The sequence below is a fragment of the Phoca vitulina genome, unplaced genomic scaffold (genome assembly GCF_004348235.1).
Source record: "Phoca vitulina isolate PV1807 unplaced genomic scaffold, GSC_HSeal_1.0 scaffold1, whole genome shotgun sequence".
Classification (NCBI taxonomy): Eukaryota; Metazoa; Chordata; class Mammalia; order Carnivora; family Phocidae; genus Phoca; species Phoca vitulina.
In genome coordinates this window covers 49,857,672-49,879,677 of record NW_022589704.1, presented here as the reverse complement: position 1 = coordinate 49,879,677, position 22,006 = coordinate 49,857,672, and the positions used below count along the sequence as shown (strand labels likewise).

Here is a 22,006-nt window from a genome sequence, read left to right as displayed (position 1 = left end):
ATAAAATACCCAGGTGACCTGAATCTACATTAAATGTCTGAGAATCACTTATCTAGAATATGAGCAAACTAGAAAATACGGGAAAGTGGCTTGAAATAACAAACTTGCTACCAAATCCACACAATTTTGAAGCTCTCACGCAGTTCTTACTTATACAGGAAGGTTGGGGGGAAGATGCCTCTCTACATAACTGTACTGAACACCATTATGATAAGCCAGAAAATTTAGAGCAGTGAGTATAACGTCAAGGGAAGATTAAAAAGAAAAAAAACACAAAACTGTAACAAGACTATTTAAAACTGCAAGCACAGCAGTCTGATAAACCCAGCTAATACAGGGTAAACTACCCTAAAGACTTCAGTCCCTGAAGACATTTAAAGAATTTTGTCTAGAAAACATGTGTAAATGAAGTACCTCATTACTTCCTCTAAATGCCAGACATATTAAAGTGTATACTTACAGTGATGTATAACTGTTTTTAGCTTTATCTACAATAGTAACTGACTTTATTTTGAAGAATATATCTGTTTCAAAACAATTCCATGTTCATATGCACATTTTTAATCAAATCATTACCACTCATAACATCAAGCAGATACTTATTTAAAAGTGATTCTATTTCCAGGGTGTGGCAGATGGTCAAAATGGGTGAAGGGGAGTGGGAGGCACATGCTTCCGGTGATGGAATGAGTAAGTCATGAGAATAAAAGGTATAGCACAGGGTGTTGTAATAGCACTGTATTGTGACAGATGGTAGCTACCCTTGTGGTAAGCACAGTATTAACATATAAACTTCTAGAATCACTATGTCATACTAATCACTATGTCATACCCTGACTAATCACTATGTCATACCCTGAAACTAATGTAACACTGTGTGTCAACTATACTTCAATTAAAAATAAATAATGTTTAAAAGGTTCTATTTCCTCAGATTATTCTACCTTTACCTTGTTCAACATTAAACATTTATGATTAATGTCTTAGTCCTTTTTCTTGCTTTTCAGTCCTTTAAATTTGAGTTTTGAAACATAATAGGTGAAAGACTCATTAAGATAAGCAAGAATATAATTCAGTTGCTACTGGGCTTAATTATTAATAGTACCTCTTTCAGCATCCTAATTTGGACAAAAAAAGACAGTCACCATCTCATTATGGCTTTAATGATCTTTTATACAAACCTCATTTTACATATTGAGAACCTAATGCACACAGAATGTAAAAGAACTGTTCCAAAGTTATGTAACTCCTTCATGGCAGGGTCAGGATTGGAAATCTCATTTCCTTACTCCTAATAAAGTGCTCTTTCTACCATTCTGCATGCCCATCAATTTCCCTTTTTAATAATAAGATCTCATTGTGGTCTAAATTTCTCATTCAATTTTATTTCCCCAAACCATATGTAAGTAGCTTCTACAATGACTAAAAGAAATTCACTCAACTAATGAATGTCTGAATTCAAAACATCAAGGTTTCAAGGCCTTACACAATTTGGTCCTAAATTTAATTTACCTTTCCAATCTAAAATTTCCCCTACATTCATTCACACACAGTAGCCAAAACAAACTATTCACTATTTTCTATACATAGCTCATGTTTTCATTATTGTTTCCTCTACTGAGATGTCCAAATCCCACTACTCCCAAATCACTTAGTTTAAATGTTAACCTATTTTCAAGAAACCATCCCTGGGGGCACCTGGGTGGCTCAGTCAGTTAAACGTCCAATTCTTGATTTAGGTTCAGGTCATGTGGGATCGAGCCCCACGACGGGCTCCACACTCAAGGCAGAGTTTGCTCCAGATTCTCTCTCTCTGCTGCTCACACTCACTCTCTCTCTCAAATAAATAAATAAATAAAATCTAAAAAAAAAAAAAAACCATCCCTGATTAAACTTCTTCCCTGAATGCAAACATCTCCATCCTCTAAATGTGTATAATTTCTAATAATACCATTTTCTACCTTGTATCACAGCTATCTCCAACACTGTAAGACAGCGTACGAAACTCATTTCTTCAATCTCCACAACCCATATCATATAGCTCTGCACATAAGAAAGTATCCAATATAAACATCTAACAGAGGAGTGATTTTGACAAATTAAAAGGCCTTTATATGTCAATGACAGATGACAGATTTGGGTAGTTTTGTTAGAAAGCCTACCTCTTATTGCACACCCATGACTAAATGACTTCACCTCTCAGAGCCTAATACCCTCATCATGAGCCAAAATAATGTACATAAGAACATCTGATAGTGCCTGACACCCAGAAACTACCCATTAAATATTAGGTAAGTAACAAAGGAGGCTCACAGACCACTTTTTCCAAAACAAGGAAAAATAAGGCTATTTTAAATAATCCCAATACTACTTATAGTACTTCTAGTAAGAGTTAATATTAAGTGAGCATGCACTCCTTGCCAGATACTGTTCCAAATATTCTACAAGTATCTCACTCAATCATCTCAATTATGTTCCCTATTTAATGAAAATAAATTCCATAAAGCTATGCATTAAAGAGTTCAATTATAACAAAGAACAAAAGTGTCTACAACTTTCAGAATTCAACCACAAAAAATGCTACCATTTAGTTCTTAAAGTGAAAGAGAGTAGATACTACTAAAAAGTACTTAATTTTAGGTTCAACTTCCAAAACAAAGTTTTCTTAAGTCATCACCTCACTGGTTTACAGCAAACAAAAAGCAGGGAATAGTTTAAGAACATAAATTAGTAATAAATTATTTGATGTTACAGAACAGAACATTAGAAAAGTACAATTTTGAGAAGAATTCATTCTATTCATTAATACTTTCAAAAGCATATCATAGATACACAGATTAACTATATACATTAGCAAAAAATATCTGTACAATGCTTTCATTAAAATTTCAAACTATGAATCATTATTCTTAACATTAAAGTAAAATATGTAAAAACTGAAAATAAACAAGATAAAGATTAGCTATGCAGATCATAAAACAAGACTGTATCTTTGCAATGAAAAATCTTGGTAATTAATCTTTGTCAAATTAAGAAGCATTTTCCATACAAAGTAAGTATCTAAAAAATTGATGAAATGTAGTATTTACTAGTTTTCATTCTTCCAAAGAAAAATTACTGACAACTTACAATAAGGAACCAATGCCTAAGACAGCAACTCACTGATTTTCAACACAAAGAAATGTGGCTATAGTTCTTTATTCACCTATTTCAATTATTACCTTCTTTCATTAACAAAGTTGCTTATGCACAATATTTTTCTTGGTCTAAATTATGCTAGTAGTTTGTTCCTCTTAAAAAACAACCAAGTACAGGGCGCCTGGGTGGCTCAGTTGGTTAAGCAACTGCCTTAGGCTCAGGTCATGATCCTGGAGTCCCAGGATCGAGTCCCACATCGGGATCCCTGCTTCTCCCTCTGACCCTCCCCCTGCTCATGCTCTCTCTCTGTCTCATTCTTTCACTCTCATATAAATAAATAAATCTTTAAAAAAAAAAAAATCCAAGTACAGAAGTTTGGTCTCAGGGAAAGCTTTGTGTATTTTCTTAGTATGATATTCTAAACCAGGCTTTTAAAAATACAAGTCCCAAGAAGCTATCTGGATAAACCTCTTGAACTGTCAGCTACCAGCCTCATCAACTCTCACCTAGATCACTACACTAGCCTCCAAACTGGACTCCATACTTCATCTCTTGCCTCTTCAGTCTTCTCCACATAGAAGCAGGAGAGTGAGAATTTTAAAGTAACACACTACCAAAAAAACTGATTCCAATAATGGTTATGCAAGATATTAATACTGGATAAAGAGTATACGGGAACTCTCTGCACTATCTCTGCAAATTTTTTAAGTCTAATATTATTTCAAAATAAAAGGCTTTTTAAAAATTCCAGTGGTTTCCCATCACAATTAAAATAAAATACAAAGTCCCTACCAGTGCCTCAGAATAAAATTTAAACAGGACACCTGCCTATCTTTAAGACCTCATCTCCTATCATACTCCTCTAGCCTCACTCTGTAAGCTGTCATACTGGTCTTCCTGCTCAGTTAATCAAATTCACCAAGCTTGGCCCTACTTCAGAGCCTTTGCACTTGCTCTTTCTCAAGTCTGGGATGCTCTTCGCCACTTCTTTGCATAGCTCACTCCCACATTTCTCTTTAGAGAAGCCATTGTTAGGCATTCTTCTCTAAAATAGTCTCCTTCCTCATTACTCTCTAACTCCTTATCCTGCTTTTTATTTCTTCCTACCACTTATCTCCAAATCAAAGTATGTATTTATTTCTGTTAATTGTTCGTTGTCTAAAATCTCAACTTGAGGGACGCCTGGGTGGTTCAGTCGTTAAGCGTCTGCCTTCGGCTCAGGTCATGATCCCAGGATCCTGGGATCGAGCCCCGCATCGGGCTCCTTGCTCTGAGGGAAGCCTGCTTCTCCCTCTCCCACTCCCTGCTTGTGTTCCCTCTCTCACTGTGTCTCTCTCTGTCAAATAAATAAATAAAATCTTTTTTAAAAATAATAAATAAATAAAAAATAAATAAAATCTCAACTTGAACTTAAATCCATGAGAGCAAGGACATTTGTATCATTCTCTGCTGTATCTCCAGCATTGAGAACACTAGCACATAGATGGGCAATCAATCAATCCATCAATCAACTACTTATCCTCAACATTCTCAACATAAAAATATTAAGTCAATTTTCAAACTGCACTGCTGATTGTAAATGAATGCTGTATCAAGCATCAACTCTTGTCTCAAATGAGTTTACGTATCCTAACACAGAATGGTGATTTAATCCCTTGAACAAATCCCCAAAGTTGGGCAAAATACTTCATTATGTCTTTCCAGGATAAGAAAGCATAAAAGAAGGAAATGTGAAATATCTAAAGAGAATGACATATTCTATCCAATATAAGCAAATCTCTTAAGATTACCTGAAAATCCAAATTCACACAAAGAATACACATTTTTTAAAAGGTTCATAGGATTTTGTAGGATTCTCCTTTTATCATATACAAAATGATTCTATTGATAGGCAATATTTCAGAAATGCATTTTTCTGAGCAAAGAGTAAATAAATTTTAGGGAAAGTAAATGATAACTAATCCTTCCCACTCTATCCTGCCCACCCTCTGCACTTGCTCTCTCTCTCTAAATGAATAAATAAAATCTTAAAAAAATACATACTAACACAGTTGTGCAGCCATCACTCCCATCTATCTCCAGAACTTTTTTCTATTTCCCAATCCAGGTACATTTTTATACTCACTTTCCAGATACAGAAATAGACCATAAAAGGGTAAAATGCCAATACAGGTCAATCAAATTTGAAAGCTCAAAACACCTCTTCAATATACACTGCCCTTAAGTGTCATGGGTGAAGAAGCCTCAGATATCATATCATGTGGAAAGAAGAAACTCAGCATCTTGCTAAGCCCAGCTAGGCCCATCCCCCAGCCAACCCACTTGCTAAATGCACCTGTGATGTAAGGCTGGTGAGACAAGCACAAGAACTGCCCTGTCTACCCACAGAATGATAAAAAATAAGTTGTTGTTTTAAGCTCAGTAAGATTTGGGGTGGTCTGTTATGTAGCAATAGGTAAATTAAAACAATATTTTACCACCTCAGTGCATTAACTTGCATCAGAAAAAATCCTGAAAGTTTAAGATTTCTTACAAGATGGTCAAATTAATGCAAACTGATGAAACTACTGTAATTTTATCATTAGTACTAGAAAAATCACTAATTACAGGTCCTAGTATAGTGTGGTTGGTCAGGCATAACAGGTTTATATAAAAGACAGCACACTGTATTAATAATATAATTTACTTCATATAATGGCATCATTTTCCAATGTAAATAAAAATATAAATGAAGCTAGTTCCTTTACATTCAATTTTAATAATTAATTTTTATAAATTTTTCTAATAATATGTGATTACCTTGCTTTCATAACCTGGGGACACAGAAATAAATCAAGCTTTTCTTCTTACTGATTAGATGTCATCACTGTAATCAATAATTATACCAAGCTATTCATGTCAAGATGGCCTCAGGTGCTACTGACATATACAAGATAATAAGCCAACATTAAACAGTCCTTGTTGGCTATACTTTTTACTTTTTAAAGTTTCAATTTCTCTTCCTGTCAATTATCATTTGCTCCTGATGAGAGTACCTTTAATGTACAGTGCGTTAGAAAAGAGACTTGTTACAATTTTGCCTAAGTAAACTCAACAAGCTTGACACAGTGAGAACCAAAAAAGCTTATTTCTGAATAAACTTCATTTTTTCTAAAATACCACTTCTAGCTGCTCAAAATTGTTTTCCTAGCTTTACTGTGCTACAATTTACCTACCATAAAATTCATCCATGATAAATGAACAATTAAATAATTTGTGTAAATTTAGAGTTGTGCAACCACCAACCTTATTACTTTAGATTTCCATTATCGCAAAAAGTTCTCTTGTGCCTACTTAGTTAACCTCACTCTTACCCCCACTATCCCCAGCACCAAGTGCTACTGATCTACTGTCTCAACAAATTTGCTTTTTCTAGACATTTCTTATAAAATAGAATCATACAATATGTAGCTTTTTCCATCCGGCTTCTTTCACTTAACCTAAATGTTTTTGGAGTTCGTTGATACTACAACATGTATCAGTAGTGTGTTCCCTTTAATTTCGGAACAGTATCCCATTAAATGGATATACCACATTTTGTTTATTTATTCATCAACTGCTGGACATTTGAACTGTTTCCAGTTCTAGGCTATTATGAATAATGAATGCTGCTATAAACATATCTATATGTGGATGCGTACTTTCTTTTTCTTGGGAAGATTTTTTTTTTTAAGATTTTATTTATTTATTTGAGAGAGCAAGCATGAAACAGGGAGAGGGAGAAGCAGACTCCCTGCTGATCAGGGGGCACAGCCTGGGGCTCAATCCCAGGACCCTGAGATTCCAGGACCCTGAGATCATGACCTGAGCTGAAGGTTCAGCTTAACTGACTGAGCCACCCAGGAGCCCCTCTTGAAAAGATTCTTAAAGGTGGAATTGCTTCCTTCCTAGTTCTCAGAGGTAATTCAAAGAGGCAAGTGATATGAAAAGTAACCTCTAGGAAAGTGAAGAGTTACTGTAATAATATATTATTCATTTAGTCAACAAATATCCCAACCTATTAAATTATCAGGCATCATGAGGGGAGCTGGGGATAAAACTATGAATAAAATGATAGCCCTCTAAATGAGTATAAAATCTAGTAAGGGTATGTAGATATACAGGTAACTCTCACCTTTTTTTAGGTAAATATCCAGTTTTAGAAGCTGGTTACACCAAAATTAACTTCTAGGTACAAGGTGCCTGGTGAAAAACTATAATGCTTAATTTAACAAGACAAAGACCCTCACCAACTAGCAATTACATGAAAGAGGTTTAAACACACACACACACACACACACACACACACACACACACACACACAGTTTGAGAAAGACCACAATAAGAATGGTAGGAGTTTCTAAGGGTAGGGAAGACGGTGAAAAAGATGGGGGAAGTTAAAGGAGATCCTAAAATAGAGAAGGCTCCCAGGAATTATTTTTCTTACATATTGACAGAGAGTGGTGGCTCATGTTAAATTTCCTCAATTCACAGGCCTGTAAACAGGAATAACGTTTATGCTTAAACTGTCTTGGCTTCTTTCTGGCCTTTTTGTTTATCTGTTGTTCTTGGGAGATTTGGAGACAAGGTAAAATGGCATCAATGGAAGTATAACTCCCACTTAATACCTGTAATAGCCTCTTAATACCTATACATCTTCATCAATTCTTTGAACTCTGAGGCACCTCCTATCTATTTACCCTATCATCTTTTCACTCACCATCTCATGCCCAATTTCCTTTTTTATCCATCTTAAGACTGAATGGCCCATCATTGTATTACACCCTTGTCCCTTTCTTCCTCTATCATTATTGCCTGATAAAACCCACAGTGAGAGAAAGCATATATACATGCTGACTTGATCTCAACCCCAATTCATGATCATAAACTATAACTGAGTAGCAACATTACTCCATTTTCACTGCCAACTTTTACTGTCAATTCATTCTCCTACTCTCAATGATTATGCCACTCCTCCTCTCTCTTCAATAATTTCTCTTCAACTTCTCAGCTTCATGCTACCTATCTCAGCTCGATACTTATATATAGAATTGGCTACTCAAAATCTCCACTCAGATTTCTAGTAGGCCCTCAAATTTAACATATCTAATATTGAGCTGGTGAGTACTATCCCTTCTATACCCCCACCCCAAACCTGTTCCTCTTGTGTCCTCACCCAAGTAAATCTTGACATCTGTTCAAGCCAAAATCTTGGGGTATTCTCATTGTCTCATATACCCCCTATCAATGCATCAGCAAATTACTGTAGATTCTATCTTCAAAATACATTTCCAGAATCTGAACATTTCATGACCAGTCTTCAAAATAATTCAGAATCTGAACATTTCTCACCTCTACCATTCTAGCCCAAGTTACAATCAGCTCTCATCTCAATGACCATAAATTTCATCCTCAGAATGGCATTCCCTGGTCACCTTAAGTATCTCCCCACTATCACTCTGCTCTGTTCTTCTTCTTAGAACTCATCTCTACCTGGTATTACATTCATATTCTTTTCTGTCTATCTCTAGCCAACAGAATATAAGCTCTACAGGGGGCAGTATTTTGGTTTGTTTATTCACTGCCAGATCCCCTCTCACGTAACAGGACTTGGCTCACAGACAGCACTCAACAAACCTTTCAAGTAAGAGAATAAAGTAATAAGAGTAAGTGAATACAGTGAATAAGTGATAAATGGAGGGAACTATAAATGCAGCACATAACCTAATTGGAAGGGTTAAAAGAAAGCTTCTCTGAAATGGTGACATCTAAGGATAGACCCAAAAAACAAGTAGAAGTTAGCCTAGTGAAAGAATATGGGAGAAAGATATTTAGCCAGATAGTAAAAACAGCAATAAACAAAGGCCTAGAGGCAAAAGAAAGCATGGCCATTTGTGCCATGAAAAGTATAAACACACTCTCCCAAAATAAAATACTCCTTAAAAATAAGCAATTAAGGAGTGCCTGGGTGGCTCAGTTGGTTAAGCATCTGACCCTTGATTTCAGCTCAGGTCACGATCTCAGGGTCATGAGATCAAGTCCCCACGTGGGGCTCCACACTCAGTGTAGAGTCCACTTGAGATTCTCTCTCTCTCCCTCCCTCTGTCCCTCCCCCCACTCATGCACTTAAACTCTCTCTCAAATAAATAAAATCTTAAAAAATATATAAGCAATTAAATAAATTTTCCCATGTTCTACATTCTACCCAACACTAGACAGAGGACTAACACAGTATACTATCCTATTTATTTTTGGCCAAAGACCATTGGTATACATATTTAAAACACTTTTAGCCAAGATCACTGCTAGGAAGAATAAAGAAAAATAAGTGTTTTTGCAACATGTCTCATTTACTCCACTGTAGTTTCTTTTGTTGCCTTTCACTTTGGATCTTGGCAAATAACTTTTGATCTAACCAAAGGTAAGACCAGACCTGCCATGATAAACAGTAAAATACCATGCTAAGGGTACTCAAAGGGTACCAGGCTAAAAGTGGCTAGAGCCCCCTTTAAACAAATGACCAAGAAAATAAAAATTAAAAATCAACAAGTTATTAGGTATTGGTAACATCCTTTATTATTATGTAGGGGATCGTAATTACCATTGCAGTCACTAAAGGTAAGATATAACTTTAGGAATTTGAGGAAAATAGAAAGATGATTGCCAGTGCCAGGAATGTATCTCCTTGGGGGTTATGCTAGGGGCTATGCTATAAAACCCCAGTATAATGTCCATTGGCAGTCTCATTTGCAGGAAAACAGCATTAATGAGCTGAAGAGGTTATGATTACAGTTTAGTATAATTAGAATATACAGTATACAAGATTGTGATTTCAAAGCAGATGTGTTTTGGGATCATAAGAATCAACCCTGAAAATACAATGAAAGCTGAAAAATACATTCACACTCAAGCTCTGTACACAATTTCAAGGCATTCCCAAACTCTATGAAAACTCCATGTGAAAGCCCTGGTGGGACAACAAAGAGAAGATTTTCCAGGATGAAAGCTATGCAGCAGACATAAGCAAACTGTCCAGAGGGGAATTAGAAGACTGCAGGTTATAGGAGAGAGTGAGCGCCACAAAAAAAAAAAAAGAAAGCTTATAAAGATGATATGATTAGGACAGATAAATTTAAGAATTCTATCAAGGCATGTAACTGTAAGTCCAGAAAATCATGATGTACCTATGAAACAAATTTAACTATGAAATAATTCTGGAAGAAAGAATCCATTTCATTTTAATGCTACATATATTATATATATAAACATAAGTAAATATATGTAATATAAATTATTCTAAGTCCAGTGTGACAATGGAATGAAGCACTAAGCACTCAGGTCTTTACTAGTTTTTTGTTTGTCTTTTTTAAAGATTTTATTTATTTATTTGATAGAGAGGGGCACAGTGAGAGAGGGAACACAAGCAGGGGGAGTGGGTGAGGGAGAAGCAGGCTTCCCGCTGAGCAGGGAGCCCGATGTGGGGCTCGATCCCAGGACGCCGGGTCCAAGACCTGAGCCGAAGGCAGATGCTCAACGACTGAGCCATCCAGGCGCCCTCTTTACTAGTTTTTAATTTTTAGAATCAGCATATAATTCAATTTCAGAACATTTTATGATTTCAAAAACAAAAGAAAGCACTAACAATTTTGACAGCATTAAAGTTTAAATGACCAAGGGTGAGGCTATAAAAATAGAGAATTATATTATTTAAAGTTTAAAAAGGGAGTAGCCAATGATCCAAAAATATTAACAACAAAAAAAACTATTGAATATCAAGAAGAGAGGAGAGAGTAAGTAATGAGCAAGAAATTGAATGACCTAAATTCTTACCTTCTGTAGCAAAGAGTTTATAATAGACATTGTCTAACATTGGTAAATGAATTTATAAAAGAAAAAGAATAAGCATATTCCTTATAGAAGTTCCTTCTGAGAAATATGACCAGGGTGGGAAAGAGGTGAATAGGAGATATAACCACTTTTCATCCTAAATTCTTCTGAACTATTTGACTCATTACCATGCATTCATATTATTTTGGTAAAAATTAAAAGACAATTTAAACCAGTTTAGGTAGGTCATTAGTGCTAATGCAATTCCCTGCCAGTACTTGACTTATTTCAAATACTTTTCAAATATATCAAAGCATGGCTTACATGTATCTGCTAATCAGGGTTCATTCTTTTATTTACTCTGTTTATTCAAGCTAGAATTAAAGATTATTACATGTAGAAGAGATATTAAATGAATGTTGATGATACCTTTTTAAAAGAATAGACACTTTAGTTAGTTCTCACTGTTTTTCAATTTTGGCAAAGTTTAAGTGGTCAAGACCAAATATTTAAGTTTCCATTAGCGTATATATAGATCTAGAGAGAGACATATTGACTAATGACAAAATATACCATCAAAATACTGTTACAATGGGACGGCTGGGTGGCTCAGTCTGGTAAGTGTCTGCCTTCGGCTCAGGTTATGATCCCAGGGTCCTGGGATCGAGTCCCACATCAGGCCTTGCTCAGTGGAGAGCCCGTTTCTCCCTCTGCCTACTGCTCCCCTGCTTGTGCTCTCTCTCTCTGACCAATAAATAAAATCTTTAAAAAAAAAAAAGTAAAAAAAATACTGCTACATTATTTTATTATAAGATACTTCCTTTTAAAACCAAAGTATTATTTGTTGGCCTACTATATCCTAGTTAACAGGATTCAAAGATGAGTGCTTGGGCCAGGAAAACAGAGATGTGAGTTGCCACAGAGAAATAGATTAGTTTTGTTTTGTTTGGCCTCTTCTAGTGAGGAGGGAAGGGGGGTAGCAACAGGAGGAGAAACTGTAAAGAATGAAAAGCAGTGTTTGGATTATCATAGCATTTCTCCCAGCAGCAGATGCAGACCTGAAGGGGATAAATTCAAAACATTATTAAAACTGACAAGTATTAAAACTGATGAGCCCTAAATTAGAAACTTGACATTTTATAAAAGTCAAAGGGGTTTCTGAAAAGTCTAGTTTAGGTAACCAAGTGGAAGATAATGGCTCAAGACAGAAAACATAGAAGAAAAACAAAATGGAGGATAATCATGTGTTCAATACTAGATACAAAGTTTGCTATTTAACTTGTGCAGCTGTTCAAAAGGTAGCTGGAATTCAGATCTAGAACCCAGAAAACAGAAGAGAGTATATTACTTAGCTGAAGCCATGAAGTAAATGTTTTCATACATATATACTGCAGGGAGGGGGGGTGGAAAGGGTAGGAGGGCAGGAAGTCATTTAGAAATACCCAAATTTAAAAGGCAGCTAGAAGAATTCTTACTAGTGAAGTAGACCAAAAAGTCAGAGGTAATATAAGTAACTGCTTCCATTTTTCAAAAGCAATTTGTCACACAAATCTGTGAAGTACTTAGGAGATATTAAACTGATTCTTGAGAATTGATTGGTATTATCATCATTTTAGAGATAAGAACAAAGAGGCTGGGCGCCTGGGTGGCTCTGTCGTTAAGCGTCTGCCTTCGGCTCAGGTCATGATCCCAGGGTCCTGGGATCCAGCCCCACATTGGGCTCCCTCCTTGGCGGGAAGCCTGCTTCTCCATCTCCCACTCCCCCTGCTTGTGTTCCCTCTCTCGCTGTGTCTCTCTCTGTCAAATAAATAAATAAAATCTTTAAAAAAAAAAAAAAAAAGAACAAAGAGGCTTTAAGATGTGAAATGACTTGGGGCGCCTGGGTAGCTCAATCGGTTAAGTGTCTGCCTTCAACTCAGGTCATGATCCCAGGGTTCCAGGATAGAGCCCCCACGTTGGGCTCCCTGCTCAACAGGGAGTCTGCCTCTCCCTCTTCCCTCTCCCCCACCCCCAGCTTGTGCTCTCGCTTTCTCACTCACTCTCTGTCTCTCAAATAAGTAAAATCTTTAATAAAAAAAAAAAAAAAAGGATGTGAAATGACTTTCCCCAAATCACTCAGCTAGAACTCAAATTCTGGTTTACTGGCTCCAAAGTCCATCCTCTTAACTACCACATCATAATGGAAACCATGACAAGACAACAAATGCCCTCTTAGAGATTAGCTAGAAACAAGTTTCCTTACCCTTTCCTTCTAACTAAACCACAGTGCATTTGTCAGGGCTTCCCTACCTCCATCCTCGATACCATCACCCCACTCCCAAAACACATTCATGTTTTTAAGAACCTGGGACTCCTATTCTTACTCCAGTTTAATCTCAGTATTATCATTAATGAGATGTATTTGTGTAGCTTCACTAAAAAGGATAGTTATTTTTTAGCTAATAACATAATGAAGTTAAAAAATTATTGCTAAGTTTGGGTTCTGACATAAATTTAAAACAATGATTGAATAAAGGAAATTTTATTCACTCATCAAACATTTATTTATTGCCTCTTATGTACCAAGCACTAGGGATAAAATGGTGTTTAAAAACAGATTCTAGGGGTTCCTGGGTGGCTCAGTTGGTTAAGTGTCGGCGTTCGGCTTAAGTCATGATCCCAGGTTCCTGGGATCAAGTCCAGCATCAGCCTACCTGTTTAGCGAGGAGCCTGCTTCTCCCTCTCCTTCTGCCGCTCCCCCTGCTTGTACTCTCTCACGCTCTCTCAAATAAATAAATAAAATCTTTTTTAAAAAAATTAAAAAAAAAAACAGATTCTAAAGCTATGTCTCACAACCAACATTATTAGAGTTGCTTTATTTTTGTCTTTCCTTAAATGATGCTGTAAGCTACTTAAAAATTTTAATTTATTACATAAGTATCCTGTAATACTGTGTTCCTTAAGAGAGGAGATAAGTAATACCTATAACACAAAATATTCCTCTAAGTTTGAAAATTTAATTTTCTAATTATTTCAATAATTGCCTGTATCTCAGTCCAGAATCCCTGTACGATTCTTGTGGCACTCTCCTCACCAACAATGCCTTCATTCTTAGCGAATTAAGACCTAATTCAACATATACAGGACAGTAATTTATATCACTCTCCCATTAACTTGGGAATCAAATCCAAAATTTGACACTAAAATGTAAAGTAGACAAATCTTATAATGACACCTTCATGTCAGATATTTTTACTGTTTTAAAAAACACAGAATAGCTTTTAAATGGAAATACCCAACATCAGAACAAAGGGGGGTAAATTAAAATATTTTAAATATTTCATAAGAAATGTTTTAACATACATACACCTGAACATTTCCTTAAAATGCCCCTTAGAATTTCTTGGACAAAACAATCTTTACCTGTTAAAAAAAATAAGAAGTTTCTACTATTTTCTTTATCCAGGAAAATAACAGATTTCCCTCTATACGCTCATAAGAAACTTACGGGGAACAAATTATACACCCATCTGGCAGTCACACTTTCAAAATACTAGAAGATATCAAGTTATAGATAAATTAGATAATCTCTCAGCTCAGAAATGCTTTCCTTAATCTAAAATTAAATAAGAAAAATAACTCTATTAGACACTCAGTAAGTGCTGCTGTAATTATAAAACTGTATCACTTTTATTCAGTTGACTTTTACCTAATCAGCTGCTTTGAAGCCTATGGGGCATCTAGTTCAAAATCACGACTCAGAAAACAAAACAAACAAAAAAACAAAAACAAACAAACGAACAAAAAAACCATTCCTTGATCCAGACTTTCCCTAAATCCAGAATTGGGAGAGTACAGAAGTTCTTACCAGGTCACAAAGGGGCCTGAGCAAGACAGTAAAACTGACTCAGCAGAGCCCAACATCATCACTGTTAAAGCTATGTTAGGCACCAATCTGGCTTTATCTGTCAGCAGTGTCCTCCCTTTGTTAGAATACCAGATGACCAGCTATCTGTGAGCACATAGGTAGCCTTTTTGTAAGAATCTAATCATGGAAACTTCAAAATAAATTTGTGTTTAATTTTCACCAAAACGATATTTTTATGATTGCCTTTTCTGAAACTGGGGACAAGTGGTGCTTATCTGTCAAAACAGAAACAGTGCTAACCAGTAATTCTCCCTGATCCGTGAGATAAAATAAGCATGCTCTGTGGCACATATTTATACAATGACTCAAAGACCCAAATACAAAGGAAAAAACCCAACTATGATACTAATACCATTTCTTCAGTATACCTAACAGCCAGAAATCTGCAAGTTTCTATCATTCCCAGATGCTACTACCATTCCCCGTCCTTAAACCTCCATTAACTACTCCTATGAAATTAAAAAATAACAAAACTCAACTCATTTCTCATTTCCTGACCCAAGTTTGCCAGGAACTTCTCACCAGGATTTTAGAAGGCTCAGATCAAAACTAAGATCACAGAACTTCATAAATACCTAGTACACAGTACTTCAGTAGGCAAAAAACAACAGAATAGCATTACACAGAATAGTTGTAAAGGCTATATGACAAAACTCAGACTTTGCATACAGAACAACCAGAGTAAATTCTACAAGCAGCGTAATATTCAACAATACTATACAATTGATTTCATAGGTTAAACAAAAAATTACCACATGACCCAGCAATTCCACCTCTAAGTATACATATCCAAGAGAAATGAAAACATAAGTTCACACAACAACTTTTACATATATGTTCACAGCAGCATTATTCATAACAGTAAAAAAAAGCAGAAACAACTCAAACATCTATCAATTGGTGAATGGATAAATAAAATGATATACCCATACAATGGAATATTTTTTGGCAATAAAAAGAAATGAAGTACCGATACATGCTACAACTTGGATAAACCTTAAAAACATTATGCTAAATGAAAAGAAGCCAGTCACAAAAGACCACATGTTATATGATTCTGTTTATATGAAATATTAAAAATAGGCATACAGAAAGAAAGCAGATTACTGTTTGTCTAGGGATGAGGGACTGGCAGGAGTGAATGTTAACAGGTCTGGGGTTTCTTTTTGGGGTAATGAAAATATTCTAAAATTGTGGCACTGGATGCACAACTCTGTGGATGTACTAAAAACCCACTGAATTGTACACTTTAAGTGGGTAAACTATATGTGTGTGAATCACACCTTAATAAAACTGTTATTTTATTTTATTTTTTATTTTTTATTTTTTTTTAAGATTTTATTTATTTATTTGAGAGAGAGAGAGAGAGAGAGCACATGAGAGGGGGAGGGTCAGAGGGAGAAGCAGACTCCCTGCTGAGCAGGGAGCCCGATGCGGGACTCGATCCCAGGACTCTAGGATCATGACCCGAGCCGAAGGCAGTCGCTTAACCAACTGAGCCACCCAGGCGCCCCATAAAACTGTTATTTTAAAAAATCAATTTTGTGCTGCAGAAATTGAGAAGGAAAGTAAAATTATTAAAAAACAAAAAACAGCAGCATTATTATAAAGTTTGCCCCACAAATCAGGAAGAGCAAAGATTCTTAATTTACTCTTTACCAAAAAATGCTACTGTTACAAAAACAGTGACCATGTACTTAATCAGACCTTGCTAATTTTCTAAAAAAAGACTTCATATTTAGGAACTATGCTTATTTTCACATGGAACTTTACACACACACACACACACACACACACACACACAAATTAAACTTAAATGATTCTCTGAAGAGCTCATATCACAGAGATTTTATGAGCCAGGAGAAAAAAAAGTATATATGAAACTATATGTAGGACAGATTTTCATTATAAAATTTCTCTCATTCATAGTGACTATATTATGTCAGATGAGTCAGCTAATTAATGTCAATAACTAAAAAAGAATTCTCCACACAAATAATGGTGTTCTTAAGAAGTGTATACACTGGGGTGCCTGGGTGGCTCAGATGGTTAAGTGACTGCCTTCAGCTCAGGTCATGATCCTGTAGTTCCAGGATCAAGTCCCACATCGGGCTCCCTGCTCAGTGGGGAGTCTGCTTCTCCCTCTGACCCTCTCCCCTCTCATGCTCTCTCTCACTCTCTCTCTCTCAAATAAATAAATAAAATCTTAAAAAAAAAAAAAAAGAAGTGTGTACATTGAATCACCCATTCTGTAATCAGGAACTAATTATGATACCTTAATATACCAATTACAAAACACAATCTATTGTGTTTTGTAAACTATTAACCCGTACTCACAAGAAACACAGACTTTTCTTAATTCTTTAAAAAGCACTTTACCAGACTTTATTAATTCTGACTGGTGTTCTATCTCTACATTACAATATTTTTAAGTAAAAGGTGATACCAACAGGTAAAATATGGATCTTCATTAACTATACTTGATTTGAGGAAACCAAAAGATGACAAAATATTTTTTAAACAGTTTCTTAAAAGTACGGAGACCATATGTAAGAGGAAATTTCTAGACTAAGTTTGTATATAAAGAAAAAGAAAGCAAAGATTATAACATGAGACTACAAAAGTAAAAAATTTAAAAAGAGAAGACATGCAGAAAGATTCCAAGTCAACAAAAAGACCATGGTGAGATAAAATTAGCTCTAATTTTCTAAAATTAGTTACTTAGAGAAATTATTATAAAGAACCCCTAAAGATTATGTAAACATATCAGGAAGACTCTGGATATGACTATATTTTATATACTAATAAAAACTATTTTTCCTATTATTGTAGGAAAAATAAAGATCCTACACCATCACCTTGTTATATTATTTTTCAGAAATGTTTGTCTCAATTATAAAAATACTGAAGAAACAAATGTATTTTAGAATAAACACAGCTAATTACTAAAAACAATACAAGTTCTATGAAGACATTTACTAATTTCAAAATAAAGTTTATGACTATAAGGAAAAACTCCCCAACTAGTCATGCAAATATCTGAAATATATACATTTCTATTACCTTACCTTCTGTCACAACTTGGAAGAGAAGAAAGTGTGTAAGAAATTAAGATCTTATGTTTTCTAAAGAGTGATGCAGTTCAGAGTCATTTTTTCCAGTTTAGAGATAAGAATATTGTTCCTAAAAGCCCTTAATCAATGTACATAATTGGTATACCAAAATATAAAGAATTAGACAAATAAGAACTACTTCAACATTACACTAACCATTACTTTCCCTACAGATGGCTAAAATCAAGTAATACAAAAATTTCTATGACTTACATTGTTGTTGCGAGTTTCTACAGCAGGGAACTTTCTGACTATGAATTTCACAGCAGATTCCAGGTTTTTGTCAATAAGGTAGGATGGTTTTGCCTTGGGATCTCCACATGCCTATAAAACAACAGTAATAAAAAAGTGAAATGCATCCTTGTTCTAAAACCAAGTAATAGCAAATCTGTAATCAGAAATTAGAGATATTTATTGTTTTTGGTGAGCAGGTGATAAAATGAATAGGCAAAGTGCAGGGATTGTCACAGCTGAAATATGCAATGGGAGACAGTACAGAGATGTTCTTCTACTGAAAAAAATGCATGGAAAGTTTCAAAGCAGTTAGCGCAGAACAGCAGTGAAGGAAAAAGCTCAAACCTAAAAAAAAAGAAAAAGAAAAAAAAAGTCTTGGTTTGAGGTAGGATTGTATTCATCTGAAGCTAATAAAATATTACAAAATTAAATATTCAGAAGAGTACTGGAAATGTTTCTTTCTAAGTGTTATAAAATAAAAGCTTATGTTTAGATGTCTTTTCCAAAATGTTTTCCTCATTCACTTTAAACATTTTAATACGAGAGCCCTAGTTCAAAAGAACTGGAAGCTGCTAAAATTGTCTTTATAGTACTAAAGTGTGTTGCCTATTCCTCTGAACATCTGAGTTACTACAACAGTATTTTTCCATCATACCAGCAGCACTTCAAACAATGAATCTACATCTGTTCTATATCTCATAAGCACAGAATAAATGGGAATGTTTACATTTTGACCACATCAGCCATACAGCATTCTCTGTAGTAAACTGTAAAGCATTATACAAATATCAAGTATTATTATTAGAAAGAACTTTTTATCTGAACTATTAGCAATACCAAATATAATTGATACTATTCAGTGTTTCGTTATGTGACATTTAATTAACTGCGTGCTAGTGAGATGTTATTTCTTAGGGAATTACTAAAATTATAATATTGCTATTTAACTTCTCATTGCATTTTTTAAAAAAATGTGTCCTTTGAAAAAGTTTTCTCTCTCTACTATGTGTGAGGAAACATATTGCAATTTAATGTTTTTTTCATTGTTTACTATGGCTATGTTGTGAATTGCAGAAAGAGAAGTTATGAAACATGAAACTGATCTGAAAGCGGGCAAGCGGGCAGAGGGAAGGTGAAAAGCTTTGCAAACCTTCCAAACTTGTCCTTGCTGGGGAAGCATTGTAATAAAAAGAGAGAAAATTACGTGTAAACAATGATTGTCAAACTATGACATACGTTTCAGTAGAGAACTTATGCACCGCAGACTATGAATAACGAAACAAGATTAGAACTATATGGTGCTACATATTTAAAGGTATCCTAAGTAGCGAGTTTAGTATACAATAGATTTATAGAGTTTATACTATTCATATATATTTAAATACTACTGTGTAAGTGTACAACCATGTCAGTTTCTTGGTGCTCTTCCTAAATAAACTTAAAATAATACTAGAAGGAAAAAGGAAGACTACATGCAACTATAAAAATAGGAGCAAAACCGTCACTGAAATTTTACATACCTTAAAAAGAAACGGTAGCCAAGAATAAAAATAAATAGTTATTGGATGACTTTTGCACTTCAGCTCAAATTGAAACTACTTTTCAAATATCACCTAACTCCCTTCCAAGCCAAAGTATAAAAATCAATGCAAACATTCCTGTATTTTCCAAATGGAATTAGGAATGCAGTAAGAATTCTCTTAATGCTCAAACATAAGTAGATAAAATTAACTTAAGCAATTTAGAACTTCATAATCCTTAACCAGATTGACACAAGGCAACTATGCAAATTCCATTTCAACATAATCAATACTAAAATACATCTGACTTTTCCTCAGAGTAGATTATCATTTGTTTAAAATATTATTTCTCATAAACTAATCTGCCAATTAATCCACTTCCCAAAAAATATTATACTATATAATAACTAAGAACCACATACTAAGAATTTGTCCAAATAGAAATAGCTACAGATTAGCATTTCCTTACACCAATGATACAATGAAAAATCAAGTTCCCTAAATATGCCCGAGGTGGTACAGAATTCTAAAGTGATTCCAAATTACATTCAGTTTTTTATTTTTTTATTACATTCAGTTTTTTGTTATGTTTTATCTTCCATATTCTAATATTTAAAAATTTAGCTATCCATTCTAACAATATTAGTGACTATCGAATAATGAAAATATGAGACTACCATACGTATTTCCCATGATCACAAATTTTACTGTATAAGAATTTAATCAAATATCTGAAAACTAACACAAACGTATTCTCATATATACAGATGCATGTATATATATGAGAAACTCTTCCTTCTTACACTGAAAACAAAAAGAATGAAATTTCATTTCAATGGAAAAGTAAATGGTTGTATAATCTTTCCTTGGAATTGATTTACCTTTTTCCACACTGCTCAATAAGCCATATCTAAACATACTACACTGGGAGGCAGAACAGACTCTAGACGAAGACTTACTGGGTTTCAATCTTGACCACTTCCAATCCATAGGACCTTGAATATATTACAAAATATCTCCTAGTCTGTTTTTTTCACGTTCAGATGGGGAAATTAGTACTTACCTCATAGAGTCATTATGAGGATTAGAAAAGAGATAAACCATGTACAGTATTTAGCAGAAGGGCTAGCACATACGTGCTCTAAAATGCTCTAAAACTGTTAGCTGTTGTCAATAACAGCCTCAATAATTATAATTACCCAAGTAAAAGTCTCATATGAGTAATAACTGCAAAATAGTCTTTATCATAGTATATAGAACAAAAATGACAATTCCCTTTTCCAATCACACATTTCCTTCATTTGTTCTCTAAATGCCAAATATGTTGCACTCATAGAAAGAGTTTAGCCTAGTAGTTAAGAACATGAGTTCTAAGATAGGCTGTCCATATTCATATCCTAACTCCATCACTTCTTAACTGCATAACCATAAGCAAGTGATTTTACTCCTCTGTGCCTCAGTTTTTCCATCTGTTAAATAGGTTGATAATAATTGCAATTTACCCTAAAAAGTTTTTAGGCCCATTACGTGTGTGCATGCACGCGCGTGTGCAGTTTACATAGGTATCTGGAATACCATGAGCACTCAAAAATGCCACTAAACATACATGGCTCATAGATACTATACAGAAGTACTAGCTCCTATTTTATTTTTTCTGAAATCAACCTGCTTGATTTATTTACTTAATACCAACAGAGACACTGTGTAAGGAACACTCAGGCAAAAAAGAAAAAGTACAAGAAAAAAAAAAAAAACGGGCGCCTGGGTGGCTCAGTTGGTTAAGCGACTGCCTTCGGCTCAGGTCATGATCCTGGAGTCCCGGGATCGAGTCCCGCATCGGGCTCCCTGCTCGGCAGGGAGTCTGCTTCTCCCTCTGACCCTCCTCCCTCTCATGCTCTCTGTCTCTCATTCTCTCTCTCTCAAATAAATAAATAAAATCTTAAAAAAAACAAACAAACAAACAAACAAAAACAATGAGTTGACTAAAAGCTAATATCTAAGTAATTAACATCTGTCAAAAAGTCACACTTAGGGGCGCCTGGGTGGCTCAGTCGTTAAGCGTCTGCCTTCGGCTCAGGTCATGATCCCAGGGTCCTGGGATCGAGCCCCGCATTGGGCTCCCTGCTCCACGGGAAGCCTGCTTCTCCCTCTCCTACTCCCCCTGCTTGTGTTCCCTCTCTCGCTGTGTCTCTCTCTGTTGAATAAAAAAAAAAAAAAAAAAAAAAATCTTTAAAAAAAAAAAAAAAAGA

The 22,006-nt window shown here is 35.1% G+C and overlaps 1 protein-coding gene across 5 annotated transcripts in view; it reads right to left on the bottom strand.

Annotated features, from left to right (window-relative positions):
- NCKAP1 (NCK associated protein 1) overlaps nt 1-22,006 on the bottom strand; it is a 104,137-nt gene that overhangs the window by 69,600 nt on the left and 12,531 nt on the right. For 3 of the 5 annotated variants that reach the window (XM_032406764.1, XM_032406754.1, XM_032406796.1), the window contains exons 2-3: nt 19,388-19,405; nt 18,217-18,327 (exon numbers count right to left, since the gene is read on the bottom strand). In XM_032406764.1, the coding sequence (XP_032262655.1) occupies nt 18,217-18,327; nt 19,388-19,405 (129 nt within the window). The remainder of the gene's footprint in view (nt 1-18,216; nt 18,328-19,387; nt 19,406-22,006) is intronic. The other 2 variants (XM_032406786.1, XM_032406776.1) reach the window with 1 other exon arrangement.